This window comes from Trichomycterus rosablanca, chromosome 22, assembly GCF_030014385.1.
Source record: "Trichomycterus rosablanca isolate fTriRos1 chromosome 22, fTriRos1.hap1, whole genome shotgun sequence".
Classification (NCBI taxonomy): Eukaryota; Metazoa; Chordata; class Actinopteri; order Siluriformes; family Trichomycteridae; genus Trichomycterus; species Trichomycterus rosablanca.
This window is the reverse complement of record NC_086009.1, coordinates 6589620-6614188: the sequence shown is the minus strand read 5'-3', so window position 1 is coordinate 6614188 and position 24569 is coordinate 6589620. Positions and strand designations below refer to the sequence as shown.

The 24569-nt window shown below is 41.2% G+C and overlaps 2 protein-coding genes across 2 annotated transcripts in view; one reads left to right on the top strand and one right to left on the bottom strand.

Moving 5' to 3' along the window:
• The window catches only part of coro7 (coronin 7), a 126816-nt gene that overhangs the window by 66363 nt on the left and 35884 nt on the right, over nt 1-24569 (top strand). The gene's annotated exons all lie outside the window — the stretch shown is intronic.
• vasnb (vasorin b) lies at nt 6986-24560 on the bottom strand. Its single transcript, XM_063018440.1, has 2 exons — nt 24502-24560; nt 6986-10410 (listed from the first exon to the last, which is right to left on the bottom strand). Exon 2 carries the CDS (start codon nt 10388-10390, stop codon nt 8384-8386), a length of 2007 nt encoding a protein of 668 aa, XP_062874510.1. The 5' UTR covers nt 10391-10410; nt 24502-24560; the 3' UTR covers nt 6986-8383.

Genomic DNA, 24569 nt, shown 5'->3' with positions numbered 1-24569 from the left:
TATTTGCCCAGTGATTGAAAGGTAAACCAAGTAGTCACAGCTTGTCTTACTGTATAACAATTCTGTAACTAAAAAGGCAGTGGCCAAAATAATGTAAACAAAGTAACAAATACAAGACACGGAAACATCCACAGCCTGCAGCGGAGAAAGTGGAAGGAAAAGGACTAGAGCGGAAATGGTTGTCACATTATGGCACGCCACCTCACCAACTGGTCTGTGCGTGGGTCCTAACATCGGGCCAACTCCAAGAAAAGGGGTGTCACACAAGCTGGGGCAGCTTGCTTGTTCAGGGTGGTTCCCTTGCAACACCTGAAAAGAAAAACAGACCAGATCGACCCAGCTTTACTGTTCAAGAGAAAAGTTGCCAACAAGGAGCTGGCAAATCTGTGAGTAAGAAACCGTGACCTATAGGAACATTTCCACCTGGAGCCAATTAACGTTAAACAAGGCACAGGTGACTGTCAGTTAAAAGGGAACCGACACTTCTCTCCATCCCCCCTCTGCTGGGCATATTTGGCAAGGCAGAGGATATGATTCTGTAACCGAGCCACACTTCTGATCTCCACAGCAGGTGGGCTTGTTACAGCAACACAGAACCGTGCAACTAGAAACTGGAACACTGTTGGCTTACAGTACCCATCAGCTTTCTTAGATCTGACTATTATTTATTATGATTGAATAACCCATGCATTCAGCTACTTTTATCCTTGATCTGTACGCAGACCCATGCTCCTGATACGACCCAGCTTGGCCTCCGTGCATATACAAACTCAGCGCTCAGTACTCTGAAATCCATCCAACTGTGTACACAGAATTGGCAGCATTGGCACTGGGCAGAAGGGTATTAGCACAAAACTTCTTACTTCCAGCTGTGTAGAACATGCTACTGTGGTCCTGGTATTAGGATATTATTCCTTTCTGACTTGAGTTTTTCATGCATTTAGTGTGGGTTTTATGCTCATATGTGGGGTCGAAACTATACATACATCAAACTAGATGATCCTTATAGTGATAGACATGGCTTCTTAATTTTGTGGTAGTTATTATGACAGATTAGCAAACCAGCTTTAGTGCTGTTAGTATTTTCAATGCTTTCTAGTACATAGTAAGTGGTTTGGGTTGTGTTAGGACTTGTGATAATCCATGCATTTGTGTGTATGAATGTATAAAAAATATAATATAGTGGAACCTCGGTTCTCAAATTGAATTTCAACCAGAAGCTTAGTTGAGAACCAAATCAATTTTTTCAACAGGAGTCAATGTAAATTGAATCAATCCGTTCCAGACTCTCACAATTACGCATTATAAGGTATTTTATTTTATATATCAGTTTAATAATACAGTAATTACATGCATAGTATGATACAAAATACATTAGACACAATAAACATGAAAATAATAAATACACTTCATCCTTTCCTTAAGCAGCTTAAGTGGAATCAATAAATCTGTCAGTTCTAAACTGTACTGTAATGTACCCAGTTTGGATAACAGGCACTCCTAATAGAATTGAGCATCCTGGCTTGAATTAAACACCCAACCCAAGTGAGAACCCACGGATAGGTATGTAAGAAGGTTTTAGCCCCAGATGTTCAGATGCCAGGACTTAAACATTCTAGCTGTTGAGCTACATCTTTCTCAAAGAGTGTTTCACTGTGTAATGGTTCTCTTTTATAGAAAGGTTCTTCTATGTAGCATCCTAGTCAGCAAAGTGCAGGATGGCAACAACAATAGAGCAACAGATGTGATGAACACATGTTTACATTTACCCTGAGTGTGAGAGATTAGCTTGGCATTAGCCTTATCTACCTTTGCCAGTAGAAGCTAATGAACAGCAGCTGTGTTTTGAGGAGGCAGTCTGCTTCAGCGTTCGACTCGAGATGACATCTCGGTTTAGATTTGGTTTAATGGAAGACTTTTTTATTCTTTAACCTTACCTACATCCTGACTACTTTATACAAACATCTGACATTTTTGAATCATTTCTCAAGAGTTCAGGATGCGACGAGACAAGGGCTCCAACAAATGCATCTTTAATTGCTAGAGGCGCCTCTGTCTGGATCCGACACTGCTCTCACCGGGACAGACCAGCTTCAAGAGATAAATGAATAAACAAAGCTATCGGCTCCATATTTATGAAGAATAATGAAGATTCACACACGCTTGCACTTTAGTTTTTTGGTGATTCGCTTTCCATGATCTCATAGTTTTCTCCCTTCCTATGATTAAACCATAGTTTCAACTTTTTGTCAGTTATTTTGGCCTTCCCACTCCTTACTGTTTTTCCGCTCTTAATCTCTACTCCTGGAGTCAGCATTCCTGTGGTCCACTGTCCCATGTGCCAAATTAAACCCTGCAGGATTACTGGTACCCCCCTCTGGCTCCCCAGGCCGAACCGTGTAAGTTTAGCCTTGATCCATCTTACATAACCAGATGGATCATACATGCTCATTTAAGAAGCCAATAATTTAATCTCATGAGGCTCTGAGAGCCTGTTCACACCTGGTTAAGTCATCCATAGATTGTAAACTGAGAATACAAAAAAGTATTACAGGAGGTAAATGCAAATAAAACTAGAAAACTGTGGCTCATTTCCATCCGAAAACCTCAGCAAGGTTTTACAAGCTCAAGGTTTTTCAACTTTTACAAGCTCAGACCTGTTTAGAATTGGGACAAACAAGTTTGATTACTAGTTATATTTTAATTAACCAGAATTGAAATAAAACGTTATAACCTGAGGTCTTGTTTGTCACCTTGATGATCATGCGCTCGTATGAAGGTTGCTTTAGGCGTATTTTGTAGCAGACGTGTGGGGAAAATATACAGCTCTGCCGCTCAGGTGGCACAGCGGTAAAACACACGCTGAACACCAGAGCTGGGATCTCGAATACATCGTATCGAGTCTTAGCTCTACCCGCCGGCTGGGCTGAGCGGCCTCATGAACAACGATTGACCTGTTGGGATATTAAAAGCCAGATAGGGTCTCTCTCATAACTGATGCGATTACGACCTCTGCTGGCTGATTGATGGCGCCTGCACAGAGACGGGAAAAGAGTGCTGTCAGGGTGTGTCTCTCCGTACACAGTGCTGATCCGCATTGCACTCGTCAAAGTGTAGGTGACCCAATGCATACGGCTGTTGCCCACGTTTCGGAGGGGGCGTCGGTTAGCTTCGTTCTTCTCAATCAGAGCGGGGATTGGCATTGCTGGAGAGGAAGCATGATGCAATCGGGCAATTGGATGCGCTAAAGGGGAAAAAAAGGAGAAAATGCATAAACAAAATATATATATCAGAAGATTGTCAGTTCAAATCCAGACTCTGCTAGGCAGCCACTGTTGGGCTCTTGACTGTTGAACCACCGTACGATGGCTAACCCTGCGCTCTGAGCCCAGCTCCCAAACAAGCAGAAGAAAAAGACGGCTGGACGCCATCTAACGAGCATAATTGGCAGTGCCTGCAGCAGACACGTCTCTGCTAGGGTGGGATGACCGGACTATGTGGGTGGGGCCTTCAAACGCTGTGTAAGGACCCTGATTAGCAGATAGAGAGGTGTCTGTGTAGAATGCATGGGTTCTGCTAAGGGCTGCACGTGGGTCGGTGGAGGCGTGAGCAGCAATTTACCCACCTTGACTGCAATCAGGGATCCCCCAGCAGCGGAATATATATAAATAAATATATAAAAAATAAAGGCATTCTTCTTCTTCTTCTCTAAAACTTACCCAACAGCAATGTGAAAGACCAGTGGAGAACTTGCCAAGATTATTAAAACCAGAGAAGTGGTCTTCCTAAAATTCCTGAAAGACAAAAAAAAAAAAAAAGCACAACGTCCATCGTCACAATAGTCTCTCTGAGGGCTTCAGCTTGAGCATTAACTTTGGAAATTAGCCAAACTGCCAGGACTCTTAAACTCCACGAATAAAGGAGGCTTTTTATCCAAGGCTGAGAGAAAATAGATGCACTTTCTTACATGCACACTCTCGGCTACCTGTCGTCGTCCAGCACAGAGCGGCCAGTGTTTCATTACTGAAGAATCCGCCGTGATTGACTTGCTCATATAACACGTGTTGAACTTCCTACACAGCTTCATTCCAGTGTCTGCTCCCAGGTGTCTGAGGCTTTTATTGTTCCATTCTGCTGGTGAGTTGGGATGAAAACCTTGGGGCAAGCAAATCTAATAAGGGAATGAATGGAAAGAGGCACGTCTGTCTAGCTGAAGTAAGAATTTTACTTAAACCTTTGGAGAATGATATGTCCCAGCAGTATTTTTAGTACAGTCTATATATTTTAAGGCTTGAGGTCAGGACTTTAAGGGGGCATTGATCCATTGTCCACAGTTTTCTGGATGATATTCCTGCTTTTTTTCCATCCATTAATGTACTGCAAATTCAAGCAAAGTATCACAAGACAATGATAATCATAATAATAATAATATGAGTGTTTATATAGTGCCTTTCTCAAGCACTTTATAATAGTTACACATACACATTACCAGCAATTTTAAATGTTGTGATTTTGTTTGGGAGCCAAATGACTAGCCCCCACTGCTGAGAGGTAATTTTGGTTCAGAAGAAAAGCAGACCTGTTTTTGTTGGTTGTTGGATTACATCTGACCATCTGGACTCATTTCTTCTCAGTGAAAGATGGCGGGTTGGGCTAGTGCTGGGCAGTATGAATTCGTTATACCCATTGTGATTCCTCGTATGGTATGGATTTTTCATGTACCAGCATACCGTAGCACTGTTAATATAACAGCTGTAGGCTTCAATTGGCAGCAAATGATATAATATTATTTGCCACTAAAAGAAATATGGAGGGAGAGGTTTCAAAACAGAAAACAGATGGAGTATGAAGAGAGGGAGACCAAAGATGAACCGGAAGAACCTGCCAAAGAAGTGAGCTGCATGTGTCTGCAGTTTAGAAGTTTTTTTGGTTTCCGACACAGACTAAAACATACTATACGACTTGTCGAGCCATGGCTGTTACAAGAAATTACATAATTAATTATATACATGGTGAAATTGTACTTATGACAGTAGTATAAGCCACAGAAATACAAAAAATAAAACATACCATGATATACCGTAACACCATCGGAATTTTACCGTGATACAAAAAATTTTTGGTCATACCGCCCTGCCCTAGGTTGGGTTCTCTTCTCTGGCCTGGCAAAGACCTTAGTGTTTACTTTAGGATCCTCAATTTGTACAGATGATCTTGAAATATAAAGTTGCTTATTTACTTTTTAAGATCTGTACAGTTTCCTAGTCGAATGTTAGTGTTTGTTTATTCTTTGTTTGGCAGTAAAACCCACTTGTTAAGCAGTGGGAATGATAGTGTGTTGGACAATAGCAGTTTTATATGTTTGTGTTGTTAATCACCACCATGCAGCTGCATTGTTGCACTCATGCCAATGCTTGGAGCACACCAATGTGTATGTGTGCCAAATTCCCTAAAGCCCCTGCCAAATTCCTACCTGTAAATATGTGGGTGGTCTGTCATAAGGATGCACACACTAACAACAATATTAGCTTGTTATGTATATTGGGTGAGGGATGACGATAGTAATGAAATTTGCTTATTAGATTTAGGAAAAGTGTGTTTTCAATCACTTTCACTCATTCGCCCTAAGCTTTTCCCATAAAGAAACAAGATAATACCTTCCTGCTCCGCTCTTAATTTTAAAACAGCCTCGTAAAAGCTTGCTGTGGGTGCTGTTTTAGCAGTGGTGTGCAGGATTGTAATGTTCTCTGGTACCTCGGGGTAGTAGTTTTACTAGATGTTCTGCTCTTGACTGTGTGACTGACTGGGTTTGTGCATCCTTAACTTGGACGTTTTTGATGAATCAGGTAAATCTTGGTTGTTTTAAGGCTGTATTCACAAGGACGTTTGGCATCCTGCTAGAAAAAAAACATAAATACTACACAATCAAAATGGTTTCAAAGGTTTTCATACACTTGTGGGGACATGATTGTTCTGGAAGATAGTCTTAAGATTACAGAGTGGTACTTTGTCTGTGACTGAATGATTCAAACAAATACATTTCTGTGTAAATCTGGCTACATGGCTACAAGACCAGCAGCCACAAAGCCATTCGGAGGAGAAAAGTTGAGACATTCAAGCCCAAACCCACCATCAAGCATGGGTGTGTTGCTGGTAGTAGAAAGGTGCATTGTGTACATGTGTGTTTGTCGGGGGTCCAGGGTGGGGGGACGGCTGTTAGCTGACAGAACAGTGAAGACAGAATATTATCTGAAAATCTACATTTTGGACGCAGTTGGCTGTCCAGCATGAGTGACCGAAAATGCAAGCCAAAGCTGGATTTAAATAATCACATTAGACCTTAACGAGAGAATATTGAGAATTTTTGGGCCGCACTGACGCATCAAGCCTGTGTTAAACCAATTTTAACAACAACTCATTTCCAGGCATTTAAGAACTCAAACTGGGCGGCACGGTGGCTCGATGGGTAGCCCTGTCGCCTCACAGCAAGAAGGTCCTGGGTTCCATCCCCAGGTGGGACGGTCTGGGTCTTTTCTGTTTAGAGTTTGCATGTTCTCCCCGTGTCTGTGTGGGTTTCCTCCGGGAGCTCCGGTTTCCTCCCAGTCCAAAAACATGCAAGTGAGGTGAATTGGAGACACTAAATTGTCCATGACTGTGTTTAATATTAAACTTGAACTGATGAATCCTGTGTAACCAGTAACTACCTGTCCTGTCATGAATGTAACCAAAGTGTGTAAAACATGACCTAATAAATAAATTAATAAATAAGAACTTGTGGACGTGTCGGACAAACATGTTGATTGTAATTATTCAGTCACAGAAAAACAGCTGCAGAAGTTTTATACCTTTACCACACAACACACCTACTTACTCCAAACCAGATCAAAAACACAAGAAGTGCATTTTAATATTTTTATGGTATTTATTTGCACTTTTTTAGCAATAGGGTTGTACAAATATATACATTTAAAATTGGACACGTTATAAAAGCTTCCCAAAATAAATAGGGAAAAAACACAATTATGCTTATTGAAAACATTCAGAAATATTTTCAATGTTTTATACTGTTCACACTTGTTTTCCAGTTAGGATGCTAATGCATAAAGAGCAATGAAACAATTAAACAATTTTAGATCAAAGCGTGTCCTTCTTAGTTTAAGTGAAACTACATTCACATTTACATTGATTGTTTTTAATGTTTAACATTTAAACTGACCAACTCAAAAGCAAGTGCTTAAACAGTAATACAGTTCCTCACAGAGGTCAGTCCGCATATCTATCCTCGTCCTCTTGTCGTTTTTTACACTTTCTTAATGGGTTGCCAGACAAGAGTTTTATCATCCGTGTTTCTACCCTCTTCCACCACGTCCACAGTGACCACAAAGTTATTGGTGCTTTAGGCTTCATTACTTGATGTCTAAAATAAGGGACGATGTCAGTCAGACATATAAATACAAGTATGTGGACACCCATAGTAATTAATAAGTTCTGGTGTTTCAGCCACACAGATTATAAATTAAATGCCTCCAAATTTGTAGCAACACTTTGCGGAAGGTCCTTTCCTGATCCAGCATCATGTCAAGACATGGTTTGATGGTTTGATGAGTTGGGTATGTAGGAGTTCCAGTGGCCTGCACAGAGCCCTGACCTAGACTTCCATCAACTGGGCAGTGGTAGCTCAGCAGTTAAGGTACTGGACTAGTTGGGTACCTGAGCAATGCCCTTAACCTTTTATTGCTTGAATTGTATTCAGTGATAAGTCTGCTAAATGCCACAAATGTAAATGATTAAACGCTGCTACAGGCTCAATTGGAAGGGAGGGAAATTTTATTTAATGCCCTAGGTTTTGGAATTGGATGTCCAACAAGCTTACAGTCGGGTGTCCACATGTTTTGGGACAAATCCTGAATAATCCTTTGATTACAAAAAAAATCATGCTTCTTCCACAAGAGGTAAAGGAAAAATGGTGTATGTGTATAAACATACAGTACAAAAATACGTACATAGACAAACATATAAAAGCAACAGGTACGAAATATACAAATGCACATGAGTGTTGACTTCATGTCTCACAAGCAATACATCAACCGATCAGGCAACACAAGTATCAGTCATTAGGTGACTAGAAAAGGTTTTTTTCTCTATTCCAACATACATCATGTTGGATTCTGTTCACAGCAAGTGCAACTGCTATTGAGCTCCACATGGACTACAAAGCAGAATGTTGCGTACGTTTTTGTGCTACAATACTGGGCAAAAAATAGCACTTGGTTACACTTAAAGGCACTGAAGGTTTAATATCATTTTGATATATCTGACCTTTTTAAAAAGTCTTAGGCTTGTTCTCTCCAAGTCCATAAAGTCCATCCTCTTAATGTTTAATTCAAGAAGGCTTTAAACTGCTCATATTGTTCGCAATGAGTGGCGCTTCATAGTCCAAGCAACCGTTCTGCATTGCAGCTGTAGAGGACGAAACCTCTGGCTGCTTTGTGGGTAGGGCCCCATTGTCCAACCCTACTTTAACCCCATCTAGTTCCAATTGCGAAGGATCACAGTATAGCTCTAGATGTGTTTTTTTCCTCCGCATGAAGCAAGCCACACCCACAGCCACAGCCACTAAGACCAGCAGGAGCAGTATAGCGACTGCTGGCACCAGCATGGTCGTAAGCTGTGGCTCCTCTACGCGGCCGCTGAAGACCTGTTGGTCGGACGTCTGGGCTTCGATGCACACGCTGTCTACATCGCTGGGCTCACCGAGTGGGCTGGCACAGATGAAATATGTGGAATTTGGGAGCAGTCCGCGCAGTGTGTATTCTGGGTAAGACGCTGGGATGTTCAGTTGCTTGGGACGTTTATCCAGTCCTGACAGGTTGCTATAAGTGAGCTTGACTCCGCGGATATACGGACGCATCTCAATATAGCGATAAAGGTCCAGCAGTATAGATGAGCTTGTTACCATTTGGGCATTGATTTCACCCACCCATAGAATTTTTGGTGTGGAGACATTTTCAAACAGAGCCAAATCTTCTTCATTCTCACAATATCTGCCCGATGTCCACTGTGGACAAGTGCACTCGAAATGATTCTGATAGTTCAACCGACACGTGCCCCCGTTAAGGCAGATATTAGACGGACAACCATTCCTTCTCATATCTAAGTCTGGACTGCTGCTTGGGGTGGCTGGGATTGGAGGTTGAGCATAACTATCAGTCTCTGCATTAAAGGCTTCACTAGGCTTGACGGGCTGAACGCCGTGTGTCGTAATATGCAAAGTGGTAATCAACGAGGGCGCCAATGTAGTGGTCTTAACTGTGCTGACAGGTATAACTGTCCTGGTAGGGCATCCAAAATCACGATGTCCGAGCCTCTCTAAGACCTTTCCTGCATTTCTGGGTGGGAAATGACAGCGGGTCTCCTCTTTCCTTCCTAGCACTATTTGCTGGTTACGCAGCCAGCCAGGAAACCAGGCCAGAGAGCAGAGACAGTTAAAGGGATTCTCTGCAACTGTAAGTTTTTTCAGGTGCGGGAAAAGCTGGGTCATGTTCTCGGGCAAATTTTGAAGGCTCAGATTACTAATGTCCAATTCTTGAAGCTCTTTGAAGTTCTCAAAATCTTTCCAGTTAAGTGGACTCATTGGATTGCCAGCCAGGCTGAGAATGACCAAGCCTCTTGCTTCTTGCAACACTGGAGGAAAAGCGTTTAGTTGGTTGTTAGATATATCCAACTCATGAAGGTTCTTGAAGCCACTCAAGAGTGTATCATCCAGGGTGCGCAAGCCTAGTCCACCCAGTTTTAGTGACTCTAGTTTTGGTGTCCGTAGGCCATCTGGGCTTGGTAAAGGGATTTTATTGAATCGCAGATCAAGCAGCAGAAGATGAGGCATTTTAAGAGTAGGCATTGTTGTCAACCCGTTCCCTTGCAGCTTTAACTCAAGTAGTTGCTCCAGACCATCGAAGGCAGCAGGGTGTATGCTCTTTATGGTGTTGCTATGAAGATACAGCCTTTCCAGCAACTCCAATCCAGCAAAGCTCTCCTGAGATATATGTGTAATTCTGTTGTTTGAGAGGTCTAGGTTGCGTAGGGAAGAAAGCGGCTCAAACACACGATCCGGCAGCTCAGTCAGCTTGTTTTGACTTAAATCAAGCATTTCTAAGTTTTCCAGCCCAATAAAGTCATCCTGTTTTAGGGCTTCGATGCCATTCTGGAAGACGTAAAGATTTTTGGTTGACGTGGGCACTTTTGAAGGCACGGTCTTGCCCAGCCGTGCAAAACAGATGATGCTGTCTGGACTTGAACAGGAACAGTCTTTTGGACATTTACTGGCCAGTGCACAGGAAGTCAAAAGGGAGTAGAGGAGCAGGAGGAGCAGCAGAGGGAGGAAGGGCTTCATGTTGGTCCTGATTCTCACCCCTAAAATAAAAAAAGAAGATAATCAGTTAATAAATGGGAAACTATTTTATACATATACAACAATAATTATGAACATCACACATTTATTTAAATGGTCTTAGAAGGCCAGACTTCATCTCTAACAAGATTTTAAGTCTGATAAAAAGTTTCAGGGACTCTGACTCTGGTGGTTGGAACAAAGTCTTACTAGGGGGAAACCAAACTTGGTTTCAATGTTGTAAACTGATCTATTCCCTCTAAAAGCATATTTTGAAACTCGATGTGTTCCAAACCACACCAAACTATTCTGAATAGTGTATCTATTTAGATATATGTTAAGATTATTTGTTTGAATCTGTCAAGAAAGATGTAAAGATGTGGCAGGTGGCTTCATACGTGCTGGAGGAGGCCTTATGCTAGAAGCTGAATGTGTCTTGGGGTGGTGAGGGACTTGCAACAACCACTGGAAAGTCCAGGATTGGTTCTTTTGACCACTATGCACAGAAATTCCAGCAACAAAAACACATGAATGCTGCAACTATGCCACTGGACAAAGCTTTGGTTCTGGGTGGGTTCCTTTGACAGCTACAACAAAGGGATGCTGGCAAAAAAAGAACATTGTCACCACCACTGCACTGAAATAGACTCAAGTCTCTTTCAGAAGATGTGTTCTTGTGACAGCTACAATACATGAAAGATGCTACTACTTCCCAGCTGGACCTCCAGAAACCAGAATAAAAGAATGCAAGCAGAATGGCCAGTGAAGGATATCAGGCACGTCATCAATTCCAACCTTCAGCCTTACATATCAGGTAAACAGACACACAAGGAGTCAAGAAGTCCGAGGACTCCAAAGCACATGTACAAAGACCCTACCCAGGATTAGCAAGTATTGTTTGATTAGACGCAGGGAATGCTTTTGAAGTGTCGTTTAAAGCGAACAAAGAGCCAATCTGCATCTCCACCCGCCAGCTTTGGTCACAGAAATATGTACAGAATTTGTATTGGAACTAAAAGGTATGCTGTCAGCTATGAATTAGGATGTGAAAAGAACACCAGTGCATTAGAAAATAAAACAAATGTTAACGGTATGTTCCTGAAACATTTATTTGATGGACTGGCTTCTACATTATTTTGATCATGTTATCGATTGAGCTCATCATGCAGTAAAATATAGACGGGTTTTAGAAAGTCTGATTTGATTTGATTAGAACGAATCATACTTTTTGTAGGGACTATTCATTAACAACAATTAATCATCGACCATGTGGAATTTACTGCCCTGTGATCATTTACATTTTCAGCACTAAGGAGACGCTTGTATCCAAAGCGACTTACAGTACTATGTCAGTATATTGTCCAAGCAATTGAGGGTTAAGGGCCCAACAGTGGCAACCTGGAACCAGCAACCTTTTCATTACTAGTCCAGTACCTTAACCTCTAGGCTACAACTGCTCTATGAAGGCTGATTGCACGCTATTGGCATGTAGTTGATGGGGTTAGTGAATTTTAAAAATGTGTCTAGTGCAGGATATGAACGTTACGTGGAACTATATTGAGGAAGCAGTTTATTATCCTTTAGTACAAGATAAGTCATGAAAGTCTGTGGCCTTGACAGGAGAGGAGGAGATTTTTCTTTCGTTTTTCTTACAGGGTTGATAAGGATGATGTGATTGTGTGTATGGGGGGGGGGGGGGGGGCGGGGGGGGGGGGGGGCATATTTCAGGTTCACGTTGAGGTGAAATTCTTAGTTTTATTACACTGTATTGAGAGAGACAGACTTCATTTTTCTCCTTTTGAACCACAGCCATAGAGGAAAAAATCCAAATTTTTACTTGTTGAGTAAACTGCATGTGTTTGTGTGTTTAGAGTACATTCAGTTCTAGAGTACAGTACGTTGGCAGGCTGATGAAGAGCAAACAGTAGTAAATAAGCACATGGTTATTAAAATCTGTGCAACACAGAACAACTGCTTCCAGCTCTACCTTGTGGCTTTTTTCCTCTTCTAGCTTTCCAATTATATTCTACGTTCACATGTCAGTCAGGATGTTCTTCAGTCGTTCCAAACATGACTGTAACTCAGCAGACTGTGCACTATTCACATTCGTATAGTTGTGGTTTGGCTGGCTTTTCACATCACGGTATTTACTTAACAAATGAAGGAAGAACTAAAAAGTATCCATTGGCCAGAGTTTTATAAATGTCCCAGTACTCTACTGGAGTAGAAGTAAGGATACTCTACTAGGAAATTACTTGGTAAAAGTTTGGGGTGTTTTGTAGAGTGATCGTGGTCAGGCTGAGACTAGAGGATTTTAGTCGAAAATGGTTTGCTAGAACAGTTGAGTGGTAATTTAGGTGTCTTGGAATCTTATTTGCATTTCAAATAAAATATATAAAAATACAGAGTCAACTCCAAATTGTCCAGGGTGAAACTTGCTCTAGACATGTCTTGCTCTAGCTAGTGGTAGCCAAGTGGGTAGAGTTTTTAGAGCTTTTAAATCCAGCCTCTGCAGCCCCTGTTGGACCTTTGAGCATGGCTCTTAATCCTGTCTGCTCCAGGGGCGCTGTACAATGGCTGACCCTGCGCTTCCAAATAAGATGGGATATGCAAAAAAAAAAAATGAATTTCATTGTACTGTACACCAGTATATGTATATATGACAAATTAAGGCTTTCTTCTTTTTCATGAAATTAATATTTGCCAGTATACGTACCTATTCACATCATTCAGCTCATTTTAGTGGCGACTCAGACAGATTTTTCATGATTCTGTTGCTGTTGATTAATTGTTGCTTCTTTCTAAGATTAGAAGAACTGTCAGGATTCCGAAAGGAGATTAAATGGTCAGAGGGAGACAGGTTCAAGGAGAGTTAACGTTTCACGTCATATACTCTCGTAAGATTTTCCTCTCTCTTTGCATTACGTGATTTAGACTCCCACCTTCAGTTCCTTCAGAGAAAGAAACTGTCCAGTGTTTTAAGGTGGTGTGTGAAGTTTTAATTAGTGATTTTATTTAAAGCTGATGGGATCGCTGATAACACAACAGCCAAAACAGTATTGGTCAGAAGTCATTAACACTTTTTAGTCCAAGCACCACCACTGATCAAAACGAAACCAAGTACCACTAATTAGTCACGGTGGCTCAGTGGGTAGCACTGTGGCCTCACAGCAAGAAGGTCCTGGGTTCTCCTCCCACAGTCCAAAGATGTGCAAGTGAGGTGAATTGGAGATACTAAAATCACTCCATGAGTGTGTTTGACATTAAACTTGTAAAGTTGCGAATCTTGTGTAACAAGTAACTACCGTTTCTGGCCTGAATGTAACCAAAGTGTAAAACATGACGTTAAAATCCTAATAAAATGATAAAATAAATAAATCTTACTGAATGACTTATTACTGGATCACTTATACCCAGTAAGCTTGTGTATGAAGCAGGGCTGTCGGAATAAACGTCAGAAATCACATGACCAAGCCAGCCTCTCATTTTCAACAGGTGTGTGTGATAAATCAGGACTGAAATAAATTTTAGATCTTTTTTTTTTTAGCAAAAGTAGCAGTTTTTAAATAAAATAGATTAATTTCAATTGTACTTGTGCTTGTAAATATATACACAGATTAGAAATGATAATATTTTCTGAATAAACACCTCTAGATCCAACAGTTTAAGAACCTCTTCTTCTTCTTTATATTTGGCTAGATTTACTATACACCTGTGTAATCTTGTGTGGCGCAATAGTAAAAGCCAGCAGTAAAAGCCAGCAGTGCTTGTGTTCCAGGGGTTCCAATCCCGACTGGGCTCAAAAATGCAGAAGGTGCATGTCGGTAAGCGAACCTAGCCATTAGCGGGGCATATATCAGTGCACACTAAGCGCAGATCCCAAACACGGATAAATAGAAGGTTGCGTCAAAACTGCCAAATTAAATATGAGCCGAAAGGAACCATTGATTCATATGCATATCCAGTTGCAAATCTAGGTTTCAAAATGTGTCGGTGTACCCATCAACCTCAGCTTTATTTAGACCCCAGAGCTTAGAGCACACATGCAATACTTCATTGCATAAACTACTTGTTTGTTCAGAAGACATGACATGCAATTCATGTCTCAACTGCTAATCATCCACACTAATACTGCAGGTTATTTAAGTACACCGAGGCTCATGAGTCACATTCTGAAAGACGAGTTTCAGTGCACTTATTAATCATGCCTCAACCGTCTGAAAGGAAACTAAACAGAAACAGCAGGTTTGTGCAAATTGGCGGCATCCGCTAAAATCAAGTTTGGCTGCAATTTACTGAAGAGCTTGGCTCACTGCCAGGTTGTTTACTGACAATAGTGGCTGCACATATACACAGGTTTTATGACTCTGTGTGTTATGCATTCATGTTGCATCCTATAATTAAAAAAAATGTCTGAAATGAAATGGTCATAGGAGGACAAGTTTCAAAGCGGTATGACTGGATCATGTGATGTACTGGAAAAATTTCCATCCTTCCTTGAATGACACAATTTTGACTCAACTTCGGTAACGTTTAAAAGAAAAATCTCTGTTCGTCTCTGGGCAGTGGTGTATGAAACCCAGGGGGTCTAATTAGTCCGTTTATTGCAGGCATTGCCGGAAAAAAACACGTAGACCTTGTAGATTACACAACATGTAAAAGAGTCTCGGTCAGTTAACTCGTAAGGTCATGGGTCAGTGTTGTTCCGTTGTGTTCGGCTTTCTGAGTACTGTGGGAATGCACTTAACAGAATTAATTAACGAGTTTCTTTGTCCAGCCAACCAGAAGCAGACCCTCTTCACAGCACAGCTTCTGTGATTAAGCACCTCAGAATGTAACTTTTAGGAACCGTTGAGTTTGTCCTCGAGCACAAAGTCAAGGATTAGAGTTTGAACTTTTATCAAATGGATAATAGGTTGGAAATTGGCTACAGGCACTGAATGAAGCAAAGTTAAAAGGTTTAAGATCTGAAAAAGCTAACTCGGATGGGAAGGAAAACTCAAAGAAAGAGAAAAAAGAAGAATGTCGTTAATTAGCGCTAATTTGAAAAGCAATGTTCAATTCATTTCAGAAACGTTTTTGAGGTACCATAGAAGAGGCTCAAATGAAAAAAGACATTTTATACAAATGCAAAAAAAGCAAGCAATTCATAATTAAAGGGGTCACAAAAAAGCCATTTGTTCCACCCTGAATGCAGACCAATAAGCTCCTAGCTCCCTGATTGTGGCCGGGGCTTGAAGGATGAAAAGCTATTCTGTTTAATATCACCTAGTTTGGCTTTCATGTTCTTCCTCTAGCAGAGGGTTTCCAAAATCTTAGGAAAACACATTTAGGATTTACTTATCATATTAAATCAGGCATCATTACACTTGCAACTTTATCTCAATACCCATGACTTTGGAATGAAATGTCCGCCAATGTTTTGATCAGTTGTCCATATAAATATAGTACCAAGGGCTATGTACCGTATGTGGTAAAATATAAAGAAAAAACATTAAATAACAGATTCTTATTTGTCAAAAAACTAACTTATACTTGTTTGATTTCTTTGTTTGTCTTATTGTGTTCAAGTACCAGAAGAAAAGTTCTCAAACAGCCAGGCTAATTCTAGATAACCCCCCTGTCTTCCCAGAGTCTCATTTCTGGCACTTAATGTTTCTCATCCAGTAAATGTGAACCTCCTCTTGTGGATTACCTAAAGCTTTCATTACAAGTTGTGCTGAGTGATTTCAGCCTGAAGGTTTTAACTTAAGTGCTCAAGACCTGCCTTGACTTTTCTCTTTTCATAGTTCCTCTTTCTACCATATTTGTTAGAATTTTTCTAAACTGTGCAACTGCTTACTTTTTTAAAATAGCTTATTATAAAAGCAAAATGACCCTTTTTACTACAACTACAGGTTTTCAGCAGACTAATGACTAGCACGTAGCGAGTATGCCTTAATTTACTCCCTTTTCATCAACCAGATGTTGATAAAACATCTGGGCTTCTGCACAGCTCTGGTTGAAATGAATCAGAAACATTAGAAAATGACCTTCATATTTATATCTAAAAAGGTTTACCTACACTTGAATGGCGATGATAGATTTGAAGGATTATCCAAATAATGGAACATGGCTGAAACTGTCCACGGTCAAGCAAGCATTACTTTGCCATAGGCTCAGAGGCTACTGCACAAGAAGGATAGCCCCGCTCTAGAATCGGTGTATTAAAGCTTGTTTAAAGATTATTTGTGATCACATGGACTTTGCCAAAGCAACCCAAGGTGATATAAAGCTTGCTTAACTGTGAACATCATCACCCATGTTTCAGTGGCTTCAAATTTGTCATACCTGTGAAGTTTTTATTTATTATTCATTTATTACAACTGTCCATCCAGCCCAATTTTTCCATTCAGCATCAGGTAATAATTTGGTATTCTTCCATATCTTGGTAAGCAACCACTTTTCCGTGCATTTTATAGACAGACATATTCACCAAGAAGGAAAATAAAAGCCACGCAGTAAAGTTTCTGATTTAGAACTTTCTACACCAAATGATAATCTGCAGGCGCTTAAGTGGCGCAGCAGTAAATTTGGGGTTCAGATCCTCAGCGGTGCTATCAGCCGGTAAAGTGTCTACACACAGACATGATTGGCTTTGTCTAATGTAAAGGGTGTTGCCGAGGCACAGTGATCAATCAGCGTTGGATGTGTTACTGCGTTGTGCCCAGTGCTTCTGGGTAAATTTGGACCCACCAAACCCATGTAGATTGTTTGACTTGTAGATTGTTGAGCTGTGTTATGAGAAAAAATTGCCATAACACACTTGTCTCCTGGTTCATGTCAACTTTTAATTTGAAAAAGTATAAACAAATAAGGATAAGAAAAAAAGTTTCGTCAGCTGCAGATGATACAGCCAAGACCAGGAGTTAAAAGAGTGAACAGTAGACAGAGGTTGAAGCTTCCCAGTACCCACATTATCGCTCTTATCGTCACCAGAGGACTCAGAGAGCAGGATGTAGAGGCAGTCGGGGGCTTGCATCGTGTATCGTGGGAGGCATTTTTATGCAACCTCTTTGGCGAGGTTAAGAGCGAGCGCACTTCAAACTATGAGGGCCGTGTCAACAGCTTCCTAGGCTCCCATGAGATGCATGCCTGAATGTATGTAGCAGTTAAAAACTCGTGTCTTAGAAATCTTCCCACACCTACTGACAGGCTACACATCACCTCGAGTGGTCCAAGAGAGACAGTTCATGCGTGGAAAAACAAGCTGAGATTTATTGGTGTGCTGTCCCTGTGAGATGAACTAGCAGTCTCTCTGCTGACACCTAAATCTGAACGCCTTCACAGTTCACCCCGACCCAACAACTTGGCTATCATCATTCACCAGTGCTGGGCTATACAGAAAGTTCGGAGTAATAAAGAAATGGAGTGTGGGGGCTGCATATGTGTGGAGAAAGCTCGTGCTAACCCACGTGCTAGCTCCCTTTGTTCACAACGAGGGTGGAGATGCAACAGGGAATTGGAAATAACTACATAGGAAGAAAGACTGGAATGGGGTGGGGTGCCAGTTCAATCAGCAGCCTTGTCAAAGAACCTCAGACCAAAGCAACATTGCACTCAGTTGACCGAGTACCTGTTTCGGGTCAGGGGGCACGATGGTTGTTTGTGTATTTTTGGGAACTGAAGCCTGTGTGTAAAAGTTGACCGGGCGAGATAGGAGCATCATGTTTGGCAAACAGGTCGTGTTTCGGAGGCTTTGAGCATCAGTTCCCCCAGGCTAAGCTGCAACCTGACCTCTTTTATGTGAGCGCACGCTGTAACCCGGACTCCTCAAGACGTGTGCTCGCCCGCCAAGGCTACTGTGATTGGACCCGTGGGGACCTGTTTTTTTGTCAGGGGAATTAGAAAAGCTCAGACTTGACAAGTGTGGATAGTTTCTGAACTGATGCACTTGTTTGTGGTTTTGTGTACTCCATCGGTGGGACATATCTCTAATCTTTCATAATGAACAGAGCTCAGACAGCAAGGCTGCAAGAAACCTTCTCAAACAAAAAGCTCTGCTGTTAGCTCTCTCTGTCCTTCCAATCAGTCAACACTGAAAGATGCTTCATTTAGATTACCTCTTTATACGATACCATTAAAAAACCACAAGCAGAATGTCATTATTGTTCATCACGGTTCCTCCGGGCTATTTCTAGGCTTTAACAGTTTGCTATTATTAGTTGTACCCCATGCCCGAGTAAGTCAGCTTCTGCTCGCGTCGGATCAGTGATCAGTAAGACTGTGGGTCATTCAGTGGCCTGAGGCAGACGTGCCCTTAAAGGTCTCTTTAGATTACCGCTGACTGAAGAACACCAATTAGCCGTGTTAGACCTGTCTGACATCCCTCAGCAGCTAACTACCAACAGGATGTGTATAAAGGCATGTCTGCTTTTTCTTCCTCAGATCTGTCGTCTCTTTATTCAGATCTGGCTGGCTCTTTTTCCTTAAAAACCTACCACAGTGAAGTGTTAGAGAAGAGCAGAGGTGCAGTGTAGCATGGGATTTACAGACACTTTAGTTCTGAGGGCTAAAGACAGCCAAGAGTAGAGCTGGGCATAAAATATACACATACAGGACTTCAAATTAAAAGAGACACAAGCAACTTCTGTTATCTGATGCAAAACTCCTTTTTGTGTTCATCCATGGGTCAGACAATGTTGGGGTTATGAATAGGACAGGTTTGGTAGAATAGGTCATTATGTTTGGGAGGTGTATTATGCTCACCACTGCTACTATCGGCCAGTCAGGTGTCTACACAGACATGATTGGCTATGTCAGGCTGTTGGATTACATATGACCGACATACAAATTTTCTCTCAGCATAAGGTGACGGTGAAGGTTTTTTTCCCCACATTTTGGAGGTGAAACAAAATATATAGTGGAAAAATATTTGGACATATATTAAAATATACACTGATCAGCCATAACATTAAAACCACCTCCTTGTTTTTACACTCACTGTCCATTTTATCAGCCCCACTTACCATATAGAAGCACTTTGTAGTTCTACAATTACTGACTGTAGTCCATCTGTTTCTCTGCATGCTTGGTTCGCCCCCTTTTATGCTGTTCTTCATCAGCTCCATCAGCATTGGAGTCTTATCCACTCATACCAGCACAACACACACTAACACTAACACACCACCACCATGTCAGTGTCACTGCAGTGCTGAGAGTGACCCACCACCCAAATAATACCTGCTCTGTGGTGGTCCATTGAAGAACAGCATGAAAGGGGGATAACAAAGCATGCAGAGAAACAGATGAACTACAGTCAGTAATTGTAGAACTACAAAGTGCTTCTATATGGTAAGTGGAGCTGATAAAATGAACAGTGAGTGTAAAAACAAGGAGGTGGTTTTAATGTTATGGCTAATCAGTGTATATGCAAACTAACTTAAACCATACGTCAACCATAGATCTTAATGCTGCATACAAAACAATGTCAAATATGTTTGTGCAAATGGCTCTCAGTTTCATAAGAACCGATGTTGCCATTGGTTGAGAACATTCCTTCTCAAGATTCCTTCTCAACCGAAGGTACGTTTCTCAGGGACAAAATTATCATTCAGCGCTTAAATAGGGAAAAGCACCAGAGCTAAATCAAACCATTTCAAACAGGCTTAAACAAGTTAGTCTAACCAAAATGAGCTGTCCCCGACAGGTGCGCTAAACAAGATTTCACAACGTGTTTACAGTCTAAAGATAAGAAATTGGAGAGAGCAGCCAGCGGTCAATTGAGAAGAGGTTTACACGACGGCATGAAAACGAACAAGCAAAACATTTTTGCTGGGGATCACAAGTGTGCTCATTTTTGTTATAAGATAACAATCTAAGCTTGTTTTCTTTAAGCATCATTCCACCCACATGAGATTCATCCGATAGTATCAGTACACACGTGTGGCGACTGGCTCTACCTGTTTTGGCTTTCAGACGTGTGGGGAGGCCACCTTTGTTTTTTGGAAAGATCACAATCGCTAGTCTGTTGTGGACGCTTGCCAGCGCATTTCATTTATGGTCTAGATAGATCATAGCATGAGCATCGTTATTGTTTCCTCTTTCTGTCTCGCTTTATCAGTTTTATAAGTCAGCTAAACATGTCACATTCTTACCCCAGTCTTTATGCTAAAAGGCAAAAATAGGAACAGCTGGCTTGCTGTTTAAGTCTACATTTACTAGTAAGCAGCTCTGTGTGTCTGTGGTTCTTACCCACAGGCATACCGAGCCTGATGTGTCACACCAACCCAGCAGATTGAGCATGATCACTGGATGGAGTAAAGATCTGATAAAATAGCCCGTCAATAAAACAAACCCTGGAGAATTGTATACTCACAGTTCTTGCTTTTGATGCGTGGCATAATTTAAACATGGTACTTCATCACACATTTCCTAGATGTATGAAAAGTACAGACCTGTTCTTCTTGTTTTTGTTTGTTTAACTAAAAAATGTGCTGCTGAAATAAAAAGGAAAGATTTTAAATCTACAGTGGTGGTAAAAAGTCTGCAATCACTACTGAAAATGTGTTGAATTCCCTTTTTTAAATCTTATTTAGCATAAAAGTTTGAATGATTTAAGAATTTAGAACTTCTTAACACAATGCAGCTTTGTGTGGGAACACAGATTGGACACGTGTCAGAGGAGGCGTGTGGTTAACCGGCTTGCCTTGATTAGATCAGGGGTTGTGCAAGAGGCAGCCATGACTAGAATGGGAAATAAAGGGTGAAAAATCCTTTATTTATGAGACAAAAAAGAGAATGTGTCTCTCCTCAGAGTTAAAATATACTGTAGATATTTCAATAAGATTCCTCTTTTTTTTTGCTAGCTATGTGATAGTAAGGATGTGTGAGGACAGGAGAAGGTTGAGGAAATAAACCATTGTTCCTAGCCTAGCTATGGCGCTGGCTCCTATCAAGTATGTTGGTTTCTCCTTACTGACCCCCATTGACTCCCAATCTCTCTCAAATTCTACAACACAAGCTTTCTCAGTGTCAAGAGCCTGATTAATTCCATAATTAGTGAAAGATTGCTTAAGGTGGCTTGAGTTTGAAGCTGATATTTTGCATATAGAGACTTGCTGCAAGTTGCTGACAGTTTTGCAAGGCTAAACATTTCCGTGTTTGTTGATTATTACACATGGTGTCAGACCATTTTGCTGCATTCCTGTTTTACTGGCTTCCTATGTCTTGCCATTTGTAAATTTTCCAATCAAACATTTCTGAAGGCATTTTTATTAAACAACCACCGTCATGGAAGCAAATAAAAGATAATCAGCCACACATGATCGTTCATTTGGTTTTGTGTGCTTGGTGAACACTTGGTGGAAGAGCCAAAGTCATTCAAGTCTGCTAGTAGGCATATTAACGTTCCTCTAGCTGTAGAGCTAGTTTTATTTTACCAATAAGATAAATCTCCAATGTCATTATAGAACCAAAGGATTCACAAGGCATGGACACCTGGCAGTTAAGCATAAAAATGCATGTTGAAGTTCTCCAAATGCTTTATTCAGCAGTCAGATGTAAATGTATCATTCCAATATGCATGTGATGACCAATGTAAGGTCCATCCATGAATGGAACATTATGTAGAGTATGAATGTAGCAGTTGTAAATCAACACACCACACAAAATTGCAAGGGACTAAAGGCAAGATCCAAAACAGTCACTGATCGAATGTTTTGTTTGCATACGACAGAGTCTTAGATCTAGATCTAAAAAGGATCATGAAGGGCATCCACAGCCTCAATATCTGTCCATTTCCAGCACTGACTTACAGTTCAGGCAGTAAATTCTGATATATTGTGTATAGTTTGTCTTTGACCATGTGCTCATCACGCCCACTACTTCTAACAGCATGGCAGTTTGAGCCGGTCCTTCAAGCATCCATGGTTTATCAATCAGTCAACACGCAAAGATGGTTCCTTGCTGTGGTTTGGGAAGATACTTAGCATCCTCTGTATTCTGTCTGCTGTATCAGTCAGTCTTACTGTCACTTCATCAGTGCACCGATCCATCAAGCTCACAGATATTTTATACTTTAAGCACCTCAACCATGGAGACGGACAAGGCCAATTTACTCCACTGAGCTGCTCAGACCTTTGGCATCCAACCAGCGTGAAATGAGAGCAAAACACCAGAACATATCTAAAGCTTCTAGCCATCAGCTCCGGAAAAGGAGCCATTGAATGGAAAGTCCATGAGAAGAAAGCACACATGCCAGAGCGATCAGCCAAATTATAGTGTAGAGACGAATAATGTGCAGCTTGAGCTTGGAACTTGATGGTCACGTTATGGCACAATCACCAACCAAAGCAGCTTAATGATATTGTCCAATGTTAACTTTACAAAGCAAAAACAAACACTGACTTTTTTGAGCAGCGTGCTCAAGGATAGTTGCCCGTCTGTGCGGCTGGTTATTCGTGTGCAGAAAAATCCCTGCATTTTTGCTGTGTTTGTATTACTAAAGTGTCATTGTTAATCCCTCAGCCTTTAATATATTACTACTGAATACACACCCTATTTCTAGGTCCCCTGTAAGCCAACAGCCAAATGCTAACACATAAGACGCATGTGTGCTTAAGAATATATAATTATATACAAGCACACACACTAAAGCCAAGCTTAAAACAAACATGAGCAGGATGTCACCATGTGGTGTATTGTTAGGTAGGGCTGCTCTTGCTTTGATGTTAAAAGCTTAGACTTATGCTTTGCTTATGGTTACCCAGACGTGTCAAGAGGAGCTACATTTCTTAAAATGTGTGTTTTTGTCATACAGTGCAGGCCAGTGGGTGAGTGTTTGTCTCTATGGGTACGGTGTACGGTCCACACTTTCTTTTTCAGCTGCTGCTCTGTTGTTCTGGTTTAAAAGCTTGGAATGGTCATGGGGCAATTAGTAAGTTTAGTGTCGCACAGTCTGACCTCAGGCTGCGGTCTGCTGCCTCCTGGCTGAGCATTAAAAGCAAACATTTTGCTCTACCACAGCAAAATTCATCAAGGACCTGATTGTGGGGATGTATCTTACCAGGACAAAAATCTGCAAGGTTTAGAGATGGACAGTTCTGACCGGTTGGCCAATAATCCAACTCTGACCCTCTGCCTGCTTGATCACTTGATTCCACCATAACACAGGTTCACATGTAGTTTTTTAATACTACCTCCCTTTAGGGGTAATATGGCACAAAAGCATCCTTGATTCAAAACCAACCCTGTGGATTCAGTCTCCAGACCCTAATGGCTCTCTAAAAGGTGCACAGGGTGACGTTTTGGAGATCACATTTATTCCCTCACAACCACAGTATCAAAAGACCACTCCTAGTTTTTATAATCAGTCTATGATGAGTAAAAAGCTAAGTATGTTTGGCTGCTTGGGCTAGCTAGATAAAGCCAGCTATTCAAATGCTGCCTTTCTGTCCTTACCTCAGTCCAGACAGTTTCTATCAATGATTATTAAGTTCCATTATTAAATGAGCAGACATCAAAATTTGTCAGACCCACAGGTTTGGTTCCATGTGACTATGTAAAAACCACCTAGAGGCCCAAGAAAACACAAGACAATGAGCCACGGAACCGACAATCGATTAGACACCACATTATGAACATCTGGAACATGTGATTATGTTTGTAAGATCAGGGCCAGCTCATATGCCTGGAGAATTCACAGCTTGAGCTCGGAACTCCATCACTATCATAAAGTGGGGACAATCACAGACCAAATATTTTACATCAATAAAGCAAACGCTGCTCACAGTTCTCATTTATAGTCATGTATGTGAAGAATGCTGCTTTGTGTAAGTCAAACTGTTCTCAAAAAGGATTCTCAGCAAGGGTCCTGGAGTAAATGATGCACGAATGAAAATTATTGAAGCAGGATTTTTATGATTTTCACACAGGCGACTGTAAGCTGAGCCTGTGGTTGTGGCTAGGTACACAAATATTTTGTTCTGTGGAATTCTTTGCAGATTTTTCCTCCATCCATTCCTGACATCCACAGTAGCAATGATTGACAAATGAAAGGGTTTTTGCTCTCCAGATGCTTCCTGCATTGCTTGGGTTACTGTTCAACTAAAGGACAGGCTGATGAAAACACTCACCAGGATGTATGAGACCGGGTCTTTTCTTCTTTCCCTTATTCTGTCTTGTTTTTCGTTCTTCCAGATGC